Source organism: Aulonocara sp. 'chitande type north' Nkhata Bay, linkage group LG4 (assembly GCF_057382095.1).
Source record: "Aulonocara sp. 'chitande type north' Nkhata Bay isolate Kocher_YH1m ecotype deep benthic linkage group LG4, A_spYH_male_GT1.1, whole genome shotgun sequence".
NCBI classification, from domain to species: Eukaryota; Metazoa; Chordata; class Actinopteri; order Cichliformes; family Cichlidae; genus Aulonocara; species Aulonocara sp. 'chitande type north' Nkhata Bay.
The window spans coordinates 12882171-12905758 of NC_141347.1; the positions used below are offsets into that span (position 1 = coordinate 12882171).

Below are 23588 nucleotides of genomic sequence, written 5' to 3' on the forward strand. Positions count from 1 at the left end.
TATTCCTGTACCTAGTTATGTGTGTTCAATACGTGTGATATTTGGACCCAAGGTCACTAAAATATCATCTCACCTATCAAAGAAATCTGAATAGACCTGCTGCCTGGGCTACGTGCACAGGCAACATGTGTACATGTGTTTTCTGAAAATCTTCTAGGTCACAGAGAGCAGCTGCAGCACACAAAACAAAGTTTTTAACCAGGATGTCATTTTGTTGTGGTAATTTTAAGACTGAAAACGTGACATTTTCACCTGCGAACTAAGTGCTTTGACACACTTATAATCAATATAAATGCTGAAATGCAGAAATATAAATACTGCTGGTCTATTTATTGGTGGATATTAAACATAGATAAACAGATGAAGAAGGCAACCCAGCTATAAGACTGTTTACATCTATATCACTGAATGGTTTAGTGTGTGTGTGTGTGTGTGTGTGTGTGTGTGTGTGTGTGTGTGTGTGTGTGTGTGTGTGTGTGTGTGTGCATGTTGCGCTGAAGCCTCTCACCTCTGCCGTCAGCCAGACACCGGTTGTAGCCCACAGGGCTGAAGTACTCGAATATAAACACAGCCACTGCTGACACCAGCAACAGCATCACGAACATCATCACCCACACATCCGCACTGAAGGGCTCTGGAGGGCGAGAGAGCGAGAGAGGGAAGAGGAGAGAAAGATGAAGGGAGAAGGGGGGGAGCATGGACAGAGAGAGATAAGTAAATGGGTGGGGCGGCGGTGGGGTGTGTAAGGAGGCAGAAGACGGGGAATAGACAAGGGACATTAGCAGAGAGCGAGGGAGAGGGAAAAAGAGCGAGGGCGGCGGAGAGAAAGAGAAAATGAAGCAAGAGAGAGGAGAGGGCAAGAGAAATATGCAAATGTGGTGCGCCAGATTGAGAAGAGGAAGGAAGCATCAGAGAAATGGAGTGGGAGTGGGAAATATAAGAGGGCAAAGAGACAGGGAGCAAAACAGTTAGCCGTATTATCATGCACTCCAGTGTTCGCTGTGCAAATGTGCTGAAACTTGGCTCCTATCATTTGGCGTGGCCACTAAATCTCTTTCTGTTCAACTTTTAAAGGGGAAAAAAATCAAACAGCGTAATAAAAAGTCATCACTGTCCGTTTGTCAGGAAGGCTAACGAAAAGACATTTGTGCAAAAATTGCTTTTAAACTTAAAGATTTCAAGAATTCTTAGGAGTTAAGTCGAACCATTTAAGTGAAACTGAAAAAGTCTGTACAGTTCAAAAGGATCCAGCTTTACTGTACGTGTAAATATAAAGATATTAAAATGCAATTTGTCCTCTAGGGTGGACTCTATGGATCATTTTGGACTCCACCACCAGTACAAACTGCATACACTATATGGGTCTGTACTACAGAGGGGATTTTGTTCTCTTTAAAGGGGCTTTGGTGGAGCTGACTAGGGACAAAAGCACCATTGGTCCACATACAGTTAAATGAAGGAGCCTGTCTATGCTAGCTTAACAAACATGCATGCTTTTTCCTCTTATTTTTTGCCATTTGATAAAGAACAATGCATTTTAAGCATGACTAAATTAAACTCCACTTCCTGTGCACTGGCCATTAGGCCATCCTACATTCAAAATGCTGATTTAAAAAAAAAAAAAACTTTCCAAAACCCGCCAGATCAGAGCACAAATGAAGATCAATCCTTTAAGAATAGTGCTTAAATGCCTAGTGGCTTATCCATTATTGTGTTTTTGTTTAGTTTTTTTCAATAAACTGCACAAAAGAAGACATTCCTACAAGTTTGACCGGTCTCTCCTGGATCAGTGCTCACACAGGTCAAAACACAGCCTTTGGTCTCTTCCCCTGATCCATCTCTGCCGCCCTCCCCCAACCTTTTACAGCTCGCCTTCCTCACCTAAGAAAGCCGAGGGCGAAACGGTGCCATTGCTGCGAGAGACCATGACGCTGATGCCTGTCTCAATAAAGGGGACGGAAAAGTCAATGACCTCTGACCTCTCCTCGTTGATGGTCAAGGAGCCGACGGCCATGTGAGCGTTTTTTAACACCACCTAGGCAAGATGCAAAAAAAAAAAAAGCAGAAAGAGAGAAAGTGTGTCTGTTATCTGTTTCTCAACACATCCGTCAGGCAGCTATCAATAACAGAGGCAGAGTAAGTCAATGAATGCAGTCTTGTGTGCTGTGGCAACAAACACATTCCAAAAAACTATTTCAATGGAGATAGTTAAGAATAGCTTTTGGTCATAAAACAGCATAAAAATAGCATATCACAGCCATCGGTTCATTTGAAGGTGACTGTGCAGTCTTTCTAAATGTGAATCAATCCTGTTTGGCGATGTAACAGAGACAAAGGTGGACATCCTTATAGTTTAAGATCATTAATGTGGAAAACAAATACTGTTTATACCGTCTATTCAGGTTCCCCTCTGCTTCAGGATGAATGAAAAACGAGCCTCTTAGCAGAGAAGTTCTGGATTAGCTAACATGTCAACGAGCAGGTTTCACGATAGGACATGTTTTTGTACTGACTTTAAGATGATCACATGGTCACAATTCATAAGCATATGGCGGCATCCTATGTCACAGGTCGTTATGTAGATCATAAACAAGGCCGGTGTAATCACAGAGTTAATTAGTTAACAAGAGCACTCAGACAGCGCAAAAAAGTGTGTTGTACAGCTGTCTCTATGCCCTTTTATGTGATGCATTACTCAATATGTGACTTTTTTAAGGTCAACTTTGACCTCTGGCACTAATAATAAAGGTCGAGGTCAGATGCTTAGCCAACTTGTAGGTATTTGTGTCCCTTAAGGCCTAGTATTTTGTAAATTTTGAAGATGACCCATAAAATAAATTGTGAGTAAAGGTTTTACTGATTTTCACTTTTGGTGTGCAATTGACCTGATTTTCACCAATCAGCTCGAGCTGTTATTGGTATCTAGCATCACACATAATTTGAAAATGATATCTCTGAAACTGTGGATGCTAGACTGCTAAAAAACAGACAAACAAACAAACAGACCTGATTATGTACTGCCTCCCTAGCTCCAGATATCTAAAGGTCATAGAAAGCATGAGTTAGACCTATGCTTTGTTTATGGAAGACATATTAAAGGGATTATTGGGACCAAAATTAAATTTAGGGTTTTTTTTTCGCTGTCCTGTATTTATCCCCTAGTGTTTTTTGTCAGTTTCACAGTTTTAAAGATATCAGCTGAAGGGATGTCGGCCTTCTCTTAAATATAAAGGATATAAATGGGACTTGATTTGGCACATTCACCTAACAAACAAAAGATCCCCAGTTTGATCCCAGGAATGGACACAAACTCCTTCACGGTTGTGTCAGGAAGGGCAAATCTGGCAAATCAAATATGTGGCACCACCTTCTGTGGCGACTCTTTTTTTAATAAGGGAGCAGCTGAAAGCAGTTTTCTTTCATGAGGGAAAAAGTTCCAAAAAAAACATTTGAAAAATTTAGCAGTAATGTCTCGCTGTTGTACCCACGAGCCTCTCCTGAAGGGAGGATGGATGCTTTCTTCGGCTGACTGATACAATTGCTGGGTGTAGTTTGATAGAAGGAAATTGGTTCCTATATTAAACTGCTCACAACAGGGATTGTGGATTTTTTAAAGTGATTTTTTATTCAAGAGAATATTCAAGAGAAAGCAGACATTTCCACAGCAGATATATTTTAAAATGCACATTAAAAGAATCTCAATGACAGACGGCACTGCAGGCTGGAGGAAAAAGCATGTAGATTTGATTTCTGGTTGGTGAACACTTTAAACTTTAGAGTGGACCTTATTTTCGGTCTTCTTGTCAAGCTGCTCACTTCCTTCCAATAACATCTGTCCCAGAATACATACAACACTTTACCCTCGTCTTCAGTAACCACGCGGAGCAAAATAGGCTGAAACACCAACCTCTCCAAAGAACAAAACCACAGCTCAGTTCCTCAAGTTAAACTTTCTTCTGAGAAAGGGAGAAAAGTTGTAGTTCCTTTGTAGTTCCCTTCTCCTTGTCCATTAACATGTATAAAACATGATGCAGACAGGGTACTCTCTATCTGCTAGCTGTCCAAAAGAGTTTTCCGGCATACGAGGGAGATTAAATTTGATATGAGGATAGGAAAGAAAGGAAACAAAAGTGTGCAAAGAAACATGAGGCTAAGAAAATGGAGGCAATGGAGACAAAGATGGAGCGCGGTAGATCGAGACAGCACACTTTCCACACATATAGCACTCGGACTGGACACTCGTGACGCTCGCCAGGGGACGGAGAGGGGGAGAAAGACACAAAGAGGGAGGGAGTAAGTGGGTTACCACAGTGGGTCAGGGCTGCTTGAAATAGCCGCCCCAATGCCTTCCTCTACCTGCCTTCCTCCCCTTCCATACCTCTGCACAGGTAGTATATTTAGCCCCAAATTTCTACAGCCCTACAGCACAAGTGGGACAGGACTGTCTCTCTGAGTTAATAAGGCGTGTGTGACTAGTGTGAGTCAAAACTCCGCTGTGTGCTTCAGTGTTAGAGTGAGTGCGCGCACACAACAGTGAGTCATAAAAGGGAAAAAGACAAAGAGAAGCGAGTGAACCTTTGTTCGCAACCTGTGAAGTGGACCTTTACAGGCAGGGAGAATATTCCACATCTGCTCTGCACATTATCTGCAATGTCAAGTGTTTATGTGTGTGCAGCATGTGTGCAGCATGTGTGCATTTGTAACTTTCCGATCTTGCTTATTCTGCCAGCATATGAGTATGGATGTGCGTGATTGCCTTTGTGTGTGCGTGTCTTAATGTGCGAATATCTCCCTGGGGAAGACAGCGAGTCCAACCAGCAGCGTACTCACTTCCTCTCTCCCCGTTCGCTCTCTCCATCTCCCTCCTACGACTTGTTCTCTCCGTGTTATGAAAGTGACCCATGTGGGTGTTATTGAGAATGAGTGAGCGAGGTTCTGCGTTTGCGATTGTTTATGTGTCTTGGCTGGTGCGTGCGTGCGTGTGTGTGCGCGCGTGCCAGTCTTTATGCGTCTCTGCTAGCGAGGCTAAAATTCATGTAATCAAGCGTATTGCCTCTAATATTTTAGATTAGGTGCACTGGGGGCAGCGCAAGTCAGTGCAGCCCATGAAATGTGACACTAACTGCTAGAATTGAGTTAGGACAAAATGTAGGACTTCTCATCACATTCATTGATTTTCTTTTTTCTTTTTTTAAATTTGATCTTTTGTCTTTGTGAGCTGTGGCAAATTGTGAAAACGCCCTCGATGATCTCTGCGAGATATCCGGGAGCGCGCTCAGACATGTTTCGTGTGCAAGCGTGCGTCGCCGTCGGTCCAGATCTCGGTCCGCCGTCAATGTGAGATATCGTTAGCTTCATAGCATAAGTGCCTAAGTCATTGACTTAGTCAAATGACTTAGGCAATTATGCTATGAAGCTAACGATATGCTGCAGTTTTGGCTGTTCTCCAAGCGGAGAAGGACGCAGGTCGGATTTAGTTAGATCCAGCAGTTATGGCGGAGCTTTGCTGAAGTGTGAGAGTGTAAATCTGACCTTACAAGTGCAACATAAAGAAACGGTCTCACCAAATAGGGTTTCTTTGTGTCTACGTGTCTGCTTTGGTTCATGTTTTTCTGTGCTTACTCAGACATTAGAGTCTGTTGTCTGCATGTGCAAGAGAGGTGGATAAATGCCCCCCTCCCCCCGTCTATTCTCCTAATGACCATTCATCTGTGGAGGTGAGAAGGAGATGGTACATTACGACGCTTTTAGTCATGGCGATAGAGTTTATTACAGGTGGCCACACTTACAGCTCGGTGCCCACTAAAGAGAGGTTGACTGTAATGGCTTTATGTAAGAGATTAAATGTGTCAGTAAATTGAATAGCAAAAGTGTCCACGCAGGAAAAAGCAGACACGTAAACTCATCTCGTCTCTGTCTTCTGTGACTTCCGAAGGCTGCTCGAACTTTATTATCCACGCAAAGTTGGGCAAAGCCAAAGTCCTTCAGTAGCAACTCTGACAAAACATGTTCTCAACCCGTGACCTTTGGGGTCCTATTGATCTGTTTGCCTTCATTAACAAATGGCCAACGTCAGACAGCACAAGTGCAGTTCGCTCTTATAGGTTGAAGTATGAGAACTGACAACGACCTTAGCTTGGGAGCAATGTCGATTAGGAAATGTTTCAAGCCCGCAGTGAATTGTTGCAGCTGACTGAGCTGAACCTGGGGTGAGGTGCTTAACCCATCTGACATAAGAATTAGGCCCGTGTGGCAGAAGCTTGACCCGGAAAGGGAAGCTTATAATTCAAGGTATGAAAACGAGCTTCAAAGAGGAAATGAACCCTTCAGGCACCCCCTGTGTGAGTTAAAAATAGCTCAGGACATTGAAAGCAGACAGTAACTTTGTTTCCCCTTTAATCTTTTATTCACCTTCACCTCCAACTTGGCAGTAACTCCAAGCATCCTAATGCGGTCCGCTCATCTCAGCAGAACAAGAGAAAAAAGAATCACACTGGCTGCATGGTAAAAACAACAAGCAGCTGATATAACGATGCAGTAAGAGGCAAAGGGTACACAGCTTTGACTTTATATTTCTGCTGTCCAATTTATTCATTTTGTAGCGCCAATAGTTTTGAAATGGCACCTTTTATTGTTACTTCAAACCAAGCTCAGGCTGTTCTCTGAGCAGATCAGTGGATATGAGGAAGCCTCAGTGCCAGTCCACACCAGCTGATGGCTAAGCTTATATACTTCATACTCATTCAGCTGGGTTTAGAGAGTTGCTTTAGCCTGCCTAAAGTTGATCTTGCATCTCCAAGCCACTTTGCAACCCACCTCCACCCCCAGCTACTTTTTTCACACTGTTTTTCTTATTTTGTGTTTTTTTTGGTTATGTTTGTGCCCTCCAGAGAGGGCTTTTTAACCTAAGGAAACATACTTGCGTCCAATCCTCCAAAAACACAATGCTGACTGACTGGAAAAGTGGGTCAGAACAGGGAAGGGAGCAACAGCGGCCATTACCACAAATGGGTGAAGCACGAGAAATACAGCAGAGAAGCCTGGCTGGTGGCTGTAGTGGACATTTTTCATTGTTTTTAACATTCGGGTTCAATTCAGCTCTATGTATCATATACCTTTGTTCTTGTCCATAGCTGGTTAATGGACCAATAACAACACAAGCAAGAGTCCACAGACTGTTTGTCACACTGCCCCCTGGTGACAGTGAAAAACTACAACATGTCGACAATGGTCTGCTAGGCCATGATGTATGTATGATGTGTCTAAACTGATTGTGATTGAGTTCTGGTAGTTCGTGACCTCCCTGGCAGAATATGCCAGTGCATGTAATTGGTTGAAGGGTAGTTTCTGATTTGCATTGTGCTTTTTACTCAGAGAGTAAATCACGAGGAATTTTTGGTGCTAGCATCAGACAGCAAACTTCACCAATCACTCGCAACTGGTCAGGAACATCCATTTTTATCTTTCCGTCACAACTGGTGGTTGACAGTTGGTTGGCCTCCGGGTCTGTATGACTAAGCCCTTATTTAATCAATGCTGTCTCTGCTGTCATTGATGTCTGCTCTGTTTTGTATGGGGGGTCTTGCAAGAAATGACTGCAGATGGGCATAATTTTATTTTGACAGTAGCAGTCCTGATGGAAATAAGTGCAACTGTCATATAATTTGCACATGCATGACAATGAGAAGTTTCCGTTTCCCCAGAACATTATTAGTGGATATCCTTTTTGATGATATCGTCTCCATTACATGCAGAACTGTCACTTCTGCAAGTAATGGAGTCAAGGTGTGCAAAATTAAAAAATAAGACACAAACAGACGTATTACATCCTTACCTCTCCCACCATGCCGTTCCAAGTTCCATTGACTTTCTTGCCATGTTTTCCATTGGTGACCAGGTAAAGGTCATAGGTAAATTTGACTGACTTGGCAATCTTCTTCAGGATGTCGATGCAGAAACCCTTACAGCAACGCTTGATGTAGATCCCTGACTCTTTTGTCTGATTGCTGCATAAGAGGACAGATGGACAATTATTTAATTAAAAATGTACATCTGTGTGAATGGCCATGAATCATTAATTGTAAAAGTGATTTGGTGTTTCTGGCACTGTCACTGTCACACCGATGAAGTGTGAAATGATTCCACCTCGGGCTCCGCAAAGCTGCCGTGGGAAATTAACATCATTCACAAGTAAATTTTAGGCAGTTGCCAGGCTTTTCATTTCTGCTTCGGTCAGTTCTGCAGTAGGTGGATCTGTGAGCTACTGTGGCAGATGGCAGGAAAAATATGTGTAAAAACTCACACTAATCTAACCTTTTACTCGGTGGAAATTAGTTTTTGTCTTGTAACGCATTCTTACGTTTGATTTTCAGGCATTTCAGCATTAATCTGACACAGATTTTCTACACGTGAAATTTGAGCCTCACACTGATTTGATCTGTTTCCGGCAGGGTACAGTGTTCCTCATGCACGTCCCACTAAGCGGATCCACGTCTTCCACAATGACGAACGGAGCCTCCTCCAATGTCACGATGGACAGGTGGTCATCCTCTCTGTTTGCTGGTCCCCCGTATAGTTCATAGCGAGGCCACACATGGTACTTCATGGACAGGGAACCGTTCTCCCATTTACCCACCTGGAGAAACATCGAGAAAACAAAAGAGAGTAAGTCTGCCTTTAAAATCACACACCAAGTAAGACTTTATTCATTTATATAGTTGCTTAATAGTAATCATGGAGAGACTTGCAGTCTTTTTATTTTCGTCTTTTGTGATTGAGCCTTGAAGTGCCGAAAATAACAGTGAAACACATCAAATGGCAGAAATCAAAATAAAAACAAGAATTTGGATTAAATTTCACACTGCAGTAACTCAAGACCATAAAAAAATAACTGCAGCTCTGCAACTGCAAACAGCTCTGAAATATATCACCAGCGATCCTGCATGGTGTTCAAGCAAAAATATCTCAATATAATTTTAGAGCTTCTTTTTCTACTTTCTGTATTTTTGTGATTTTGAGATGAGAGGTGACTTTTACCTTTGACAGATTCTTTATCGGTTAAACTTTTCATTTAAAACAAGAAAATTCAAATGAAAGTTTAATATATGTACAATTGCTCCACCCACCCCAGGAGAAACCCGCTAAAATAGATGGCATATCCTTTGATTTTCATACTAAAAAATTCATAAATTTAACATTTAGAGATCCTGTCCCATTCATTAGGTTACTCTTCATGAGCCCATGCTTACATTAGTCTATTAGATGTTCATTAAACAAACCTTCCTACACTGCAGAAAGCTTGTGGGACAGACAAGCCACAGGTGTTTCAAAGTTTTCTAAGCCTAACAGAAAGAAAACAGTGGCTTCCTGCTCTTGGATCACATGTCTGTTTCTAGCCACACCATTCTCTGGTGAACACACCACTGGAGATCCACACGGCATTTCTCTATGGAAGGTTTGTACAAGGATCTCCAACTGCCCCTAGGAGACGACCCCAAGCCAACACGCCAAACCACCTAAAGCGGCCAGTGATGCTTTTTTGACAACTTTGCCAGCCACGGCGTACAAAGCTTTCTTCAACACCAGTTAAGTAGTTCAGGTTTAAAAAAGATAATAGCGATCCTTCTTCATCCTGCTTCCCCACTGTAGCACAAATGAATAATGATGGAAAGTCAAGCACCAAGATCCACCTGTTGTCTGGAAAGTGAGTCCCTACTTTCTCTCTAAAGATACCAGGATGGCTTTTTAGAGAGGCAATAGGGACTTCTTCTCGTAGCTTTTCCAGAAGTCATAGAGATCTTACCCCAGTTTCCTGAGTTTTAATTAAATTACATTTTTAGAAGAACCCCACCTAAAGCCACTTCCTGCTATCCCAAGTGGTGTTTTCACTATCAAACTAATAATTCTACCCTGTAACAACCTGATTTCCTTTTCTAACTCCTGAAAACAGTTTTGTCCAATAGCTATTGTGTCACCTTGTATTTTTGGTGAGAAGAATTCCAACAAAACTAACCTGTGTTTTTCTTAGATCTCCCCATTGAGACAGATTGGCAACATCTTTTTGTTTTCAAGTCTCCAGTGACTCCAGAAGTCAGAGAAATCCTGCCAGAACTCTCTGTTATGGGTCAGTCGCACATTAAAGTGACAATATGGTAACAGCATGCCCACTACTACTGAGCCATTATTTAACTGTTTTATTTATCATTTAATTTTTCAGTTCATGTCAATTTTATTTATATAATATAGCACCAAATCCCATCAGCAGTTGTCTCAGCGTGCCTCAGAAAACCTCAACAACCTGATGACCCACAATGAGCAATCACTTGGCGACATTGGGAAGGAAAATCTCCCTTTTAACAGGAAGAAATCTTGGGGAGAACCAAGCTGAGGGAGGGGCAGCCACCTGAGCTTGCCCCTCCCTGAGCAAGCTTTGTTTCTCTATCCCTGCCCCCACTGATATTTAAAGTTCCCCGTTTTTCCTTCCTGAGTTAAGTCAGTATCTTCTTTACACAAAACCCTTTTTGTTTACTTAGCTGTTCGTGACCAACCGCTCTCCTCATCTTTAAAACAGAAAAGTCTGGGGAATAGTCTGACTCCCACAGATGGTCTTCCAAGGGTTTTATCAAAAAAGTAACAGGAGTACGACTGTTGGCGCTCGTCTCGTGATACAATATCTGAGGATTGCTACAAAGACTCACCCTCAAGCATTTATAACTCTTTATTTTCAAGATTTATGGCGTTCAAACAACCTGTAGTTATACTCTGATTTTCAGCTTCAGCTGCCTTTATTCTCGTCTGTCCACGACCTTCACTGTCCTCCGCTTCTCTGTCATCCTGACCAGAGCTTCTACCTTTCGCTTCGTCAGTCTCGTGCACGACTCCTTCCACTCTAGCCTCGTGTCTAACAGGAGAACAGAACACTCACAGAGAGAGATGCCATAACTTTTTTGTTTTGTTTGTTCACCTCTCAACTCAGTAAGTGAAATTAATATTTCAAGAGAGTGTGTAAAAAAGAGAGGAGAGGAGAGGAGAGGAGAGGAGAGGAGAGGAGAGGACTGGGACACAGAGTAGAGAATGAGAACAAGGTTATTCTGAAGGGCGAGACTGAAACAGAGGGAAAGTGCAGAATTCAGATAGAGCGTAGAGGACGGGTAGAGAAATACAGAAGTGGATGGAGAGATTAATTGAAGAAAAAAAGAGAGAGAAAGGGAGAGTTTAAAGTAAGAGAAAGAGCCAAGTGAGTGTCGGGATGACAGAGAAAGAAAGCCAGAGATGGAGCTCATTCAAATGCAAAATACAGGCTCTTCTGTAGAGGAGTGTCCAGCTGTAGGTCTGGAGGACCCTCTAGCCCTTGTGGCTCTACTCCACTGAATAAGCGTCATCAATTAGTCAATTTCCCCCGGATGGCTCTCACATAAAACCATACCTGGAGACTATGCCTGTGCCCTTTCCTCCGGTTGTGCCAAGTAGGCCATTTTTATGAGCGGAAAGACGTGGGTGGAAGTGGGAATGGATCATCAGCTAATTGGACTCGGTATAATGCGAGGCAGGGGAGGACAGGGAGCTGTGGTGTGAGTATGTAAAGTTAGGTTTGCACTCTCATTAAATATGTAAATGTGCTCAAACACATTGGACTCTGGGGAGCACAAACTTGGCAAGGCTGCCTGGAGTGGACAAACTAAGGCTGTGTATCTCTGGGACACAATGCAGCCTTTTTCCTGTTGGGACAAAAAAAAAAGGGGGGGGGGGTAGTGAGCTGGAGCAAGTGATGGAGAGAGACAGAGATGGAGGTGGGGGACTAAGAAATGAGTGGGGTGTATTGGAGGATAAGGGTTAAAATCAACCAGCCAGGGCAAAAAGCATGACTGGGTACTACAGTATACCTGCTACTTCAAAGATGCAGTGGAAGGATGGTTGTAGCTGGAACTCATTAGGATCCAAGAAAAGTGGTTCAGCTGGAAGTCAAGCTAAGAATTAAACATGAGCGAGGGAATAGGAGGAGGAGGAGGAGGAAAAGGGATGGGGTGGTTCAGGCTGCAAGGGGAGAACGGGATAGAAAGGAGAGAGAGGAGGGGAGAGTTTCACCTTGTTCTCCGATCAGAGGACAGAATATAGATTAGAGAGGCAGAAGAAAGAGAGAAATACAGAGAATAAAGAATAGGGAGAGTCAAAGGAGTCAGACTGCAGGACACAGAAACAATAGAGGGTAAGCATCAGGAAACACAGATGCATGCCGGTGACTTGGCAGGTGGTGATGCGTCAGGTTCATTTAAGGTTGTGGACACGGGATTATTGTTGCCATATGTTCACTACCATCTTCTTTTCCACCTGTGCTTGGAGACTTTTTTCCCAGTCTGTACAATGAAAAATCTGCACCTTCATTCACTGAACGGAAGTTTTACATTTAAAGTTTGACTGACATTTAGTTGTTATTCATTAAGTCGTACGTTTCGATACGCGAGTCAGCAACTCTCTCGCAGCTGAACTTTCAACCTCTCAGCTTTAAAGGCCTGTGGCACAGTGCAGTGCCTGAACCATTTCTGTGCATCAGACTCAATCTCATCTCTCCATTCTTTAGCTATAACTGCTTATGTGTGACGGTTATAAGGAGGCGGAAACCAATCCCAGTTTGCATTATGCAAGAGGAAGGATACAAACTGGGCAGGCTGGCAGTCAATCACAGAGCTGACACATAAACGGACAGCCATTCACCTCTGTGTTCACGGGCAATTTTACCACACAGTTACTCAAACCTGCATGCCTTTGTTCTGTGGGAGCGTGGAAGCGTTAGCAGAACATGCTAATAAAAAAAGCCACTGGAAGTTGGGAGTCTACTTTTGTCCACAGCAAGTAACAGTTAGAATATTATCAGTGTCTGAGCAACTTGTTCTACACACAAGTGTCTTAAATAATGTCATCATAATCACGGCTCAACTCAACGTTGTGTCAGTTAATGCTGCTAATGGCAGCAAGTCCAGATCACATCCTTAAGGCGTTCTTTGTTTCAACAGGACCAAAATTACATTATTTTATGAATCCATATTTCAGTCATGTGATCGTCATGTGACCGTCTCAACACCCTGGCAGGCAAAACAGTACTCCAACATGACCTCAAATAGTGGACGCATCTATCTATCCATGGAGGAAAAACGAAGGCCTTTTTAGTGACTTGTGTTCCATATTCTGCCACTGCAGAGCTCAGTGAGAATCTTAAAAAAATCCCTCACCTCACACTGCTGCCAGGATGAAAGCTTTCAAAGTAAGGACAGCTCTCTAGTTTTTGTTGCTTTTTTTAAGGTGAAGAACGAGAAATTGTTCATTGTTCAAAAAGCTACAGAGCTAGCTTAAACAAATGTAAATCTTGCGTTTTGTTGGGCATTTACAAAGTAGGGCCAGTAAAGTTTCAACAGCATTAATTTGTCAAATTATTGTTGCCCATCCTCTGTCAGTTCTAAGTTTTAAATATCTAGTCTGCACGAGGTTTAGGTAAACAGAATGAACCAGAATAGATGATTCATTACACCGTTTCGTTATTTATTTAACAAAAATCAAGCCAAAATGCACGGTGAGAAACTACGTAGACCACATGATTCACTAGCTTGTAGAACCACATTTAGCAGCATAATTTGTAGTAATTTTTCTCTGTATGACTTTCTCTCATGTCAATTTTGTCCCAGTCTTTTTTGCAATGTTGCTTCAGTTCATTGAGATTTGCAGGTGTTCATTCATGCACAGCTAACTTAAGCTAAGCTAAATGCAGCTAACTGCATTTTTATCAGGTTGTATGTGACTGGGCAATACTTTTCTTTTCTTTTTCGTATATTTGCTGTGCTTGGGATCGTTGTCCTGTTCCACGGCCCAATTTTAAGCCAAGCATTAGCTGTCAGACACATGGACTCGTATTTGACTCGAGAATACTTTGGTATGCAGAGGACTCATGGCCGACTCAATGGCTGTAAGGTCACTGAATTGACTTTACAGCCACCTCCACCACTGTGCTTCACAGTTGGTATGAGGTGTTTATGCTGATATGCTGCATTTGAATTTCTTCAAATGTGGGTTGGGCATTATGGCCAGACATCTCCACTCATGTCCCATCTGTCGAAAGGACATTGTTCCAGATGTCTTGTGGTTTGTTCGGATGCACCTTTGCAAACCTGAGCAGTGCTGCTGCTGTTTTTAGTGAAGAGGCTTTCTCCTGAAAACCCTTTGAAAAACCATATTTTTTCATTCTTTTTCTAATTGTACTGTCATGAACTTTAACATTTAACATGCTAACTGAGGTCTGAAGAGTCTGAGATATAGCACTTCTGTTGTTTGTAGCAATTTCTCTGAGCATTAAACGATCTGACCCTGGGGTGAATTTACTGGGACCTCCACTAAGTTTGGTGTAGGTCTTGGGAGTTTTCCACTTGTAAATAACAGAATGATCAATCTCCGATTGTTTGGAAATGACCTTATAACCCTTGCCAGATTGATGCGGAGCAACAATTGCTTCTCTAAGATCATTGATGTCTTTCTAGCCTTATACTTTTTTATTATCAGGATGTCTGTAAATGTATGAATGGATATCTGTATGTATGGGATGGTATAAAAAAATGACATATTCTACTCAGAGAATACAGTTTCACTCCATATATTTACCTTGATCTCCTTGTCCCACCCAGTCTTTACAATAACTTGCTGCCTGTTAGTTCTTAAGGGTGTCTTGACATCTTTTTAGTGAAACAAACAGATTTTTTTGGAGACAGCGCATAACCAGGATTTTGTAACAAACAAAAAAAAAGCCGAATAACAAATAGGCAACTGCTAACCAAGTTTTGAAATTAAAACAGCTGTGGAGCAGCATTCAAATAACACATCACCACTCTGGAGCCTCTGCTGCAGTGCATTGCTCAAAGGCACCTTCACTGAGCTGATAATATCTAATCAGAGTTGCGTCTATAAGGCTTAAGGCTTAAAATGCTTGAAAAGTGAAAATCAGACGATAAGAGATCCAGATAAAAACACACAGATACTCGTGGACTTCATAGGGAACAGCTAACTCATTGCTTCTATTCATTTTAACAGTTTACAAAATGTTTTACTGTTAACAACAGAGGACAATTAGGTTAGTCAGGACTTATAATTTTGTGCACATCGGCTGTTTTTTTTTTTCATATGAGTGTCTTACCCTCCCCCCCGACACACACAAAGACCGTCAGTGTCTCCCTCTGTCTCACCCTGTCCCACTGTCTCTCCTTGTTGAGCAGAATGATGACCAGCTTGGGATGCATCTGGTATCCGTCCTCACTGAACGACAGATTTCGTCCCTCAAACGTCACATTCATCAGGTACCTGCAGAAGAAAACATTGAGGAAAGAAACAGACTGACGCATATATCACTTGCTGGAATATATCCTTGTCACTGGCATTTCACAAATGTCTTATTTGTTCTATATATCTACATCCATTCAGGTTCCATTACTCAGTTCTCCAATCATTAAAGTTTTATTGCACATAGACTTATTTTTTTAAGCATCTTTTCTGACAAACCCAGTGATATTGCATAAATTCGTCATCTGCCAAGAAACAGCTATCAACTAATGTCGAACCAGCTCTTCCATAAATAGATATACATTAGTCATCAACAGAACGGCAGATGATGTCTTTAAGACGGGACTAAAGAAAATGAATTTCAGCAAATTATGTCATCCCTAAATGTCAAATATTACATTTCAATTGCTGCCAATGAGTTCACCTTTTCTGTTGTGACATTCAGTGTGAAATTTTGTGTATTTGCCCTCTGATATTTCCCCATCACGAGCTGGATGAAAAAGTTCATATCAAACCTCTATCTGTTAAATAAAAGCTACAGTCAGCAGGTAGGTAGCTTAGCACAAAGACTGGATACACAGGGAAACATTGGTCACTCAGTACTTCATCCTTCAAACGTAACAAACACAGAAATTCACACGTTGTACAAGGTGTGAGAAAAAAATTCGACATCTCCAGCATTAAAAACAATTAACAACCATATCAATCAGACTTTGAAGGCTGACCCTTATCATTCAGTCTTATACATGTACCCATCTACAGATTGTTTTGATAGTAGCTGCTATTTTCTTTTCAGACCAGTCTCTCCATTTGAGTCTTATACGTCATTTAAGAACATCTGTGTCCAACTGAGTCAGCTACCATGCCTCTGATCATCGCTGGTAATGACAGCTGGTTCTGCAACTACAATATTAGAAGCAAACATGAGTTTTTACATGGATGAATCTGCAGTGCCTGAAGGTGACGGTTAAGGTCAGCGTGGACAAGGAATATGCTTGTTTTGTGACATTTACCAGTGCACACACTGTGAATTCATCTCACAGGATCAGACTGTCAAAGCAGAGTGAGTGCAACGAAAATGATCAGAGTGGCTTAAGTTTGCAGAGAGATTCCCAACACATTGCGATCAATCTGAGTAATTCTGCAACCAGTCTCGTTTCAATTGGAGACTCAGCTAGTTGTGTCCTGGTTTCATTCTTAAATTAAAAAGAAAGGCTGCCAAGCTCCTTAATCATTTTACAGTTAAATCACAATCCTGCCACAACGATGTCTCTATTTGTGAAGGAATGTCTCAAATCTCATATTTTGTCTGGACTCTGAATGTAATTAGTTTCTGTGAATTTCTAATTAATGCGAAATTCTGTAAGCTAATTTATCACACTGCATAAGACTGCATGTAACTGCCAATTCGACCACGATCAATCAAACTGATAGCAGACTGACTTCGTCTTATTGCCATTTTATCATCATCTTAATGTGCCAAAGTCGCTTTGGAGACGACAACTGCGAGTGATTACAAGTTCTTTGTTTACGGCCTTAACTGCGGTTCTGCTACAGTCTCTATCTACTGTTCTTCCTATGGTGACTGTAGCACAAGAGACAACCTTGAGAAGAAAAGAAACTGTTGTGACTGTCGCCGAGGGGCAGCACACACCATTGGCAGGATTTTTCTTCTGTGGTTAATGTTGCTTCTCTGTCCTTTTTGTCACAGACCCAAATCGTAATCAAGTCGAAGGGTTGCTGTCTAACACAGTCGAGGACCAAATCCAGTGCACATTACATATGAACAACAAGCGCATGAACAAGTGATTTGAAAATAGCAGTCATTCTGGGCTGAAATCTTTTGCCATGCAACCAGCAGAGATTCCATGAAGTTACTGTTTCTGACCAAGAAACAGCAGTCAGACCACACTCTGAAAACGTATGCTTCAAAAAAGGAGCTCATTAGCGAGCTTTAGAGGTTCTGGCAGGTGGATTTTTTTTACCTTTATTCACACAGTCGGGGTAGTTGCTTCACTCTGTTTTAAGACTTTAAGCTAAATTATGTTCTCTGTCGTCCTGTCTGGGGGTTGATTTCTGCATGAACGGCTGCCAAACACAGCCATGAGAACTGTGATTAAAAAACATTATTAAAATCCAGCTTATCCATTGTCCTCATCATAAGATAATTACAAAGAGATGAAAAAAAATCTACAACCAAACAGCTTAAATATTCACTAAATATACAATTTGAAATAACTGCTCGGACATAATTTAAAATCTATGAGCGATTTGAAGTTAATTTTTCCTGGAGCTGAAGGGACACGCACATGAGCAATGCAGTTTCTATCGGGTGTCAGAAGTGTGTGTCAGGTGGAATAATTTCACTTCCCTGCAACTAAAACAACACACACACACACAGCACTCAGCAGTGCCATACCCTCATGCAGAGGGTATGGTTATTGTGCGTGGGAGTGTGTAAGTGCATGTACATGAGGACAGCAATGTTTATGTCAGATGAACTTGAATTCACTTCACTGTCATCCCACACACACACAGACACACACTCTCTCTCTTAACTATTTCACTCCCTCACCCCTAGCCTTCCCGCTCTGTGACTGTTTCCATGGAAACTCTCTACCTCAAAAGCATGCATGCTATATATATATATATGGAGAGAGATGAATAAATACATGGCAAAAGATACTGCATCTGGAAGTGTGTGCATGTAGAGGATTGTATGTTGATGGGATCTATCTATCTATCTATCTATCTATCTATCTGTGATGAAATGACTTATGTAATCCAGCAATTACTCTAATGCCAGCTTTCTTATTCTTTCCTCTCTATCAAAAATTGATATTTTCAATGGGCTGTGATGATCACACTCATCCACCATCACACCGTCTCATGCAGCCCCATGTGTCCGGCTTACAGCCGCTCCTGTAGAGCCTTGGCAGTGATACAAAGTGCATAGAATCTGCTGCATAAATCATAAGCCATTTACAAAATGACTCGACGCTGCGGTCCCTTTAATCTTTACTGAGCAAGCTATTGTTACATGCTGCAATTCAGAGCCTTGTGTGTGTGTGTGTGTGTGTGTGTGTGTGTGTGTGTCTATGAGTGTGCACGTGAGCATCCTACACACTGACAGCAAGGAAACACAAGCATATGTGTGTTGCCATAGCAGCCACAACCACTGTTACTATGGTAACGGTAATCTCGCAGAGGGTGGGAAAGAGACACAGAGAGAGTGAGAGGGGTGGGATTCAAAGAAGAAGAGGGAGGGGATGGGTCATAGTACAGGCAGATTCCAACACGTCTCTCTTCCCTTCATCATCCTGCAACTTCTGTGTTTACAGGAAAGCAATCTGTGTTCACTCTTCATTCAAGCGCATTCTCTGAACTTCCTGTAAATATAATAAAACTGGACCTACACGCATCTCCAGACACAGTGATAACAGCTTAGTAAGCAGCAGTCTCTGGGAGTGACAAATGAAACCAAAGCAGAACAGCAGCTCCTTCAAAGACCACTTGAGACTTAAGAAAGAGAGTCAATCCCCATAGGGTCCCTTGTTAAAAGTTCAAAAAAAGTATGTTTCTTGCTTGGTCCATTTATAACAACTGTACCAGACAATTTTTTTCCTATTACTCAGCCTTTTCAGGTTTTGAAGGCTCAAAATTAGGGGCGTGGCTGCTTTGACTGTATACCTACAAAGGTGACTAGCCACAAGTGGTGTAGTAGACGTCACCTCAGCACATTCTGGTCACTGAACTGAGCTTTGGGTCATGTTTTTGGTGCCCTCTGGAGCCTTTTAATGCAACTATGACATTTAAAATGGCTTTCTTTTCAGGTGTTTGTATGGTGTAGCTTTGCCAAATAAATGTGTAGTATTTTAATTGTATGTAACTTAGCACTAAATTAACAGTTGTCTGCGTCTGTGTGTTGTACCTATATATTAATCAGGTATAACATTATGAACACCTTGCTAATGTTGTGTTGGAATTGGAATGAAATCTGGAGAATTTGGGGGTCAACTCAACATCTCAAACTCATTGTTGTGCTGCCAAACCATTCCTGAACTATTTTTGTTTCGTGGCAGGGTTCATTATCCTGCTGACAGAGGTTACAGCCATCAGGGAATACAATTTCCATGAAAGAGCGTACGTGGTCTGCAACAATGTTTAGGTAGTTGTTACTTGTCAAAGTAACATCCACATGGATGGTAGGACCCAAGGTTTCCCAGCAGAACATTGTCCAAAGCAACAGACTGCCTCTGTCAGTTGTATTTCTTCCCTTAGTGCATCCTGGTGCCAGGTGTTCTCCAGGTAAGCAACGCACACACGCATCTACATGATGGGAAAAAAGGCCCAATTTTCCTGCGCCTAACACATCAACTTTGAGGACAAAATGCTCACATGCTCCCTAATATATCCCATCCAATGGTGAAGAGATAATCAGTGTTATTCGCTTCACCTGTCAGAGGCCTGATTGGTGTAAAGTCCACAGATGCAGCTTGTTAGCATTAGCTAACTACCAACACATTCTCACTCCCAAACCGTAATATTTTATGCTAGGTGACAAATCGTCAACATATTACGCTTCCGGGCACCAAACACGTCCCTAAATGAGGAGATTGGAAACATGAGAACCGTTTGGACTCAATCTACACATGTTCGTCATTTTACTTAAATTGCTTTGGAAAACACTATTTGATGTCATTAAAGTGCTGTTAAGGTTTGGGATAAGGTTATGGTTAGGGTTAGGGCTGGAATACATGGCTGGAACGTGGATTACCGCGGGACCGTCATTCTACTGGATTTCACCCATAACCCGGCGCTTAGCATAAGATTGTGGAAGGTCACCTTTCGCGTTCCTCAGGAACGCTGCGGGACGTGACAAATCGTCAGGATGTTAGGCCTCGGGAGTGAGAACCGGCTGTGACTACTAAGGTATTTGCCCTCTCCTCCAAAAATGGTCACTTCTGTCTCTAAAGAACCAAGATGAAAAAGCCCAAAATGGCTCAAATGTAGGCTTGAAAAACAGATCTCTAAAAGACAGTGAATAACTCACGGTGGCTATCTCCATCTTTTATTTACAGTCCATGCAGTTTACCATGTAGCAAACCTCACAGAGGCATATAAAGACTAGAGCTGCAAGAATGCGGTGACTGTTATTCCAAAGCTGAGTGACAGGATGATTGCATGTCACCATCGCTGCCTTCCTGTAATGTGAACACAAACCGATCCCTGCTTTTCCATAAGTTACTGTAGGTGTCATGAGATGGTATAAAGTTATGTGGATGGTAGGAATCTGAATACGCAGGTGTGACTAGCATAATAAGACAGAATCGCATCCACCTTCCCCGCTAAATTGCATGTTTTGATATCCTGTTGAACCTGTCAGTTTCCTGCATGAGCTGGAGGAGAGTATCTCAGCTGTGCTGTACACGAGGTGAATTAAAATTCAAACAGCAGCAGCTGTCGTCACCTGGCGAACAAAAGCTAGTAACACTGACCGGAGTCCGACATGTACTACTCCAATCAAATCTACAGAAAACGATTTCTACATTCAGGAAACGCCTCATATTTTTTGCAGCATGAACCACAATGCAGCGAATCCATTTGCATGCATAGGTTTATCTAAAGACAAACCAGAACAACGCTGTGCCACAACAACACGGCACGCAGCAGCACACTTCCCATGCTAACTCCATGGCCTGACAAAGATAGGTTTGAGCGCATGTTCTGGTGTGAATAATGGAGGAGTTGTGTAAAATATTGATAAGTCAGTTTTAATAAATTAACCCTGACATGAATTAATTATGAATTACACTCCTTAGCAATTACTGTGGTACAGTGTAATCACTGGATCTGAAGAGGAGGGATCTATACTGAGAGTGATAACAAGCCATGTAGGGCTCCGTGCGGCTGAGGTAGAAAAACATACTGAGGCTTTGTTGCGTGCACACTTGGGGTATAATGTGTGAATGCGAGGGGAGGTGTGACTATATACATTCAGCGGCATCCATATACAACGAGTGAATGTGTAAACAAAGCTGCGCTAATAGGAGGGAAGAAGCGTGGACATCAATATGTGGCTTTGACACATGATCGACAGCACTTAATTAAAACTAATTACAGTGACATTTCTTTAAAGCACTAGCCCTCGAACAGACTGCATTGTCTACATTGCAGATATAATGGATACCTGAGGCAATATTCTCCTCTTGATTTTCTAATTTCAGAGCATTTTGGAATAAAACTTCAAAAACCTTAAAAGACAAACCTATGTACTGTACTGCTATACAAATTGAAAATTATAATAGCCTGCAGCAAAAAGGAGGTAGGTGAAGATGGGATGCAGCAGAGGGGAGGGGAAAAGAGCGAGAAGGATGTAATAAAAAATACTGGGGAAAGGAAAAGATTATGTGAGATAAAATAAGAAACACAGAAAAGCAGAGGACTGGATAAACCTGGCAGACAAAAAGAGATTTAGTGACAGGACAGATGAAAAGATTTAGGAGGAGCAAGGCAATAAAGATGGAGAGACGGGAGATGGAAGAAAGAGGAGAGAGGATTCCTGACCTACTTCCAATCAAGCCCCATCAAAAACAGGTACCTATCTGCCACCTCCCACTGCCTGCCCCATAAACACACACATCCAGCTGGGCTCCACAGACTCACACGCACATGCACACAAAGACACGCGCAAACACCGAGTCGGACACGGTCCCATTGAGTTGGCATTTCTCAGCGCAACAGGGTCAAAATGCAACTGCAGATTGTTCTGTATCCAGAGCATGCGTGCAAGCACACACCAACACACTGACGCACACACGTGTATGTGCTTAAATATATATAGATATATACCCCATATTGAAAGCCTTACTGAGGCCACAGAAGTTCAAAAATGCCCACGGAGCTTAAAAGCACTTGACACCTTTCCAAGACCAACCTCATCTGGAACCTGTCCACGCCTGGCAAGGTCAGGGCCAGTGTTGTCAAACTCATGATTCTCACACTGTTGTGTATTGCTCGCTGCTGGCCTCTACTGCCACCTCTCCCTCGCTCTGTCCCTCCCTCTCCTCTGTGCTTTGCACTCTTCTTCTTCCCCTTCCTGCTATCTTCATTTGTCAGGCTCATGCTGTAGAATTAGCTGGAATGTCACAGCGCTGGCTACAATGGACTTAATTTACTTAGTGGAGTGACGCGTCCTTCTCTTGTGGTATTCTATGAGGCACTGAGGGCCGAACAAGAAAATGCTAATGTATGGCTTATAAATTCGAGTAGATGACCGTGACCTTAGAGCCAGTCTTCCTCGTTCACCAGCAGATTGAAATGTAAACTAGATTCAATTTACATATTCCCATGCATCTCTTACTGACCTAGCTCGTGTATAATCCACAAGCTGGACCAACTTGTGTTGGAGCTACAATACAAATTTTTCACTCGTACTTTGGGACATATGTATTTCCATATAATCATCGGCTTTTAAGAAGGTTTAAAAATGGATAACTGCCACCGTCCTTCCTTGATTTCTTCACCATCTGCTTCAGATTCTTAATCACGCACTTCAAAGACATCCTAAAAAAATGTTGTGGAATATATCTAAAGCAAGAACAAGGTACAGGTACTTCTCGCTACTTGCTACCACTCTTTAAACCTGAGATCCCCAACTGGAGAACTTCTACCCTGTAGGCTATCTGCAGCGGCCGTGGTTTATAATGTACCAGAAACTAAGAAATGCAAAGGATCACATGGAGAAAAGAAGCTGAGGATTCATCTATGTTGTCATATAATACTGTAGATCAGGGGTGAGCAATCTCAGTCCACGAGGGCTGGTGTCCCTGCAGGTCTTAGATGTGTCCTCGAACCAACACAGCTGATTTAAATGGCTAAATTAGCTCTTCAACATGTCCTGAAGTTCTCCAGAGGCCTGGTAACGAACTAATCATGTGATTCAGATGTGTTGACCCAAGGTGAGATCTAAAACCTGCAGGGACACCGGCCCTCATGGACTGAGATTGCCCACCCCTGCTGTAGATACATGTTTGCTGTTAGCATGTTTGCTTACTGTTAGCTTCACTTCTGCAGCTGGTCCGACACATTCTTGTGTCCCTAAAAACACTTCTGTTGTGTTTTGTTTTTGTCAGCGTTTGCTGTGTATTTTTCTATTTCCGTTGTGGTTCGTGTGTTTTGCTGCACTTTTCTATTTGCTGCTGTTTTCTTAAGTATGTTTGACCTCTCAGGGCCACCGTAGATCGCAGTAAAAATATGGGTTTACAAGTAAA

At 42.2% G+C, this 23588-nt stretch overlaps 1 protein-coding gene across 2 annotated transcripts in view; it reads right to left on the bottom strand.

The window, feature by feature from the left end:
• grin2ba (glutamate receptor, ionotropic, N-methyl D-aspartate 2B, genome duplicate a) overlaps nt 1-23588 on the bottom strand; it is a 140753-nt gene that overhangs the window by 28556 nt on the left and 88609 nt on the right. For both annotated transcript variants that reach the window (XM_086288498.1, XM_086288500.1), the window contains exons 8-12: nt 15222-15336; nt 8427-8635; nt 7835-8006; nt 1882-2035; nt 509-634 (exon numbers count right to left, since the gene is read on the bottom strand). In XM_086288498.1, coding sequence (XP_086144624.1) covers nt 509-634; nt 1882-2035; nt 7835-8006; nt 8427-8635; nt 15222-15336 — 776 coding nt within the window. The remainder of the gene's footprint in view (nt 1-508; nt 635-1881; nt 2036-7834; nt 8007-8426; nt 8636-15221; nt 15337-23588) is intronic.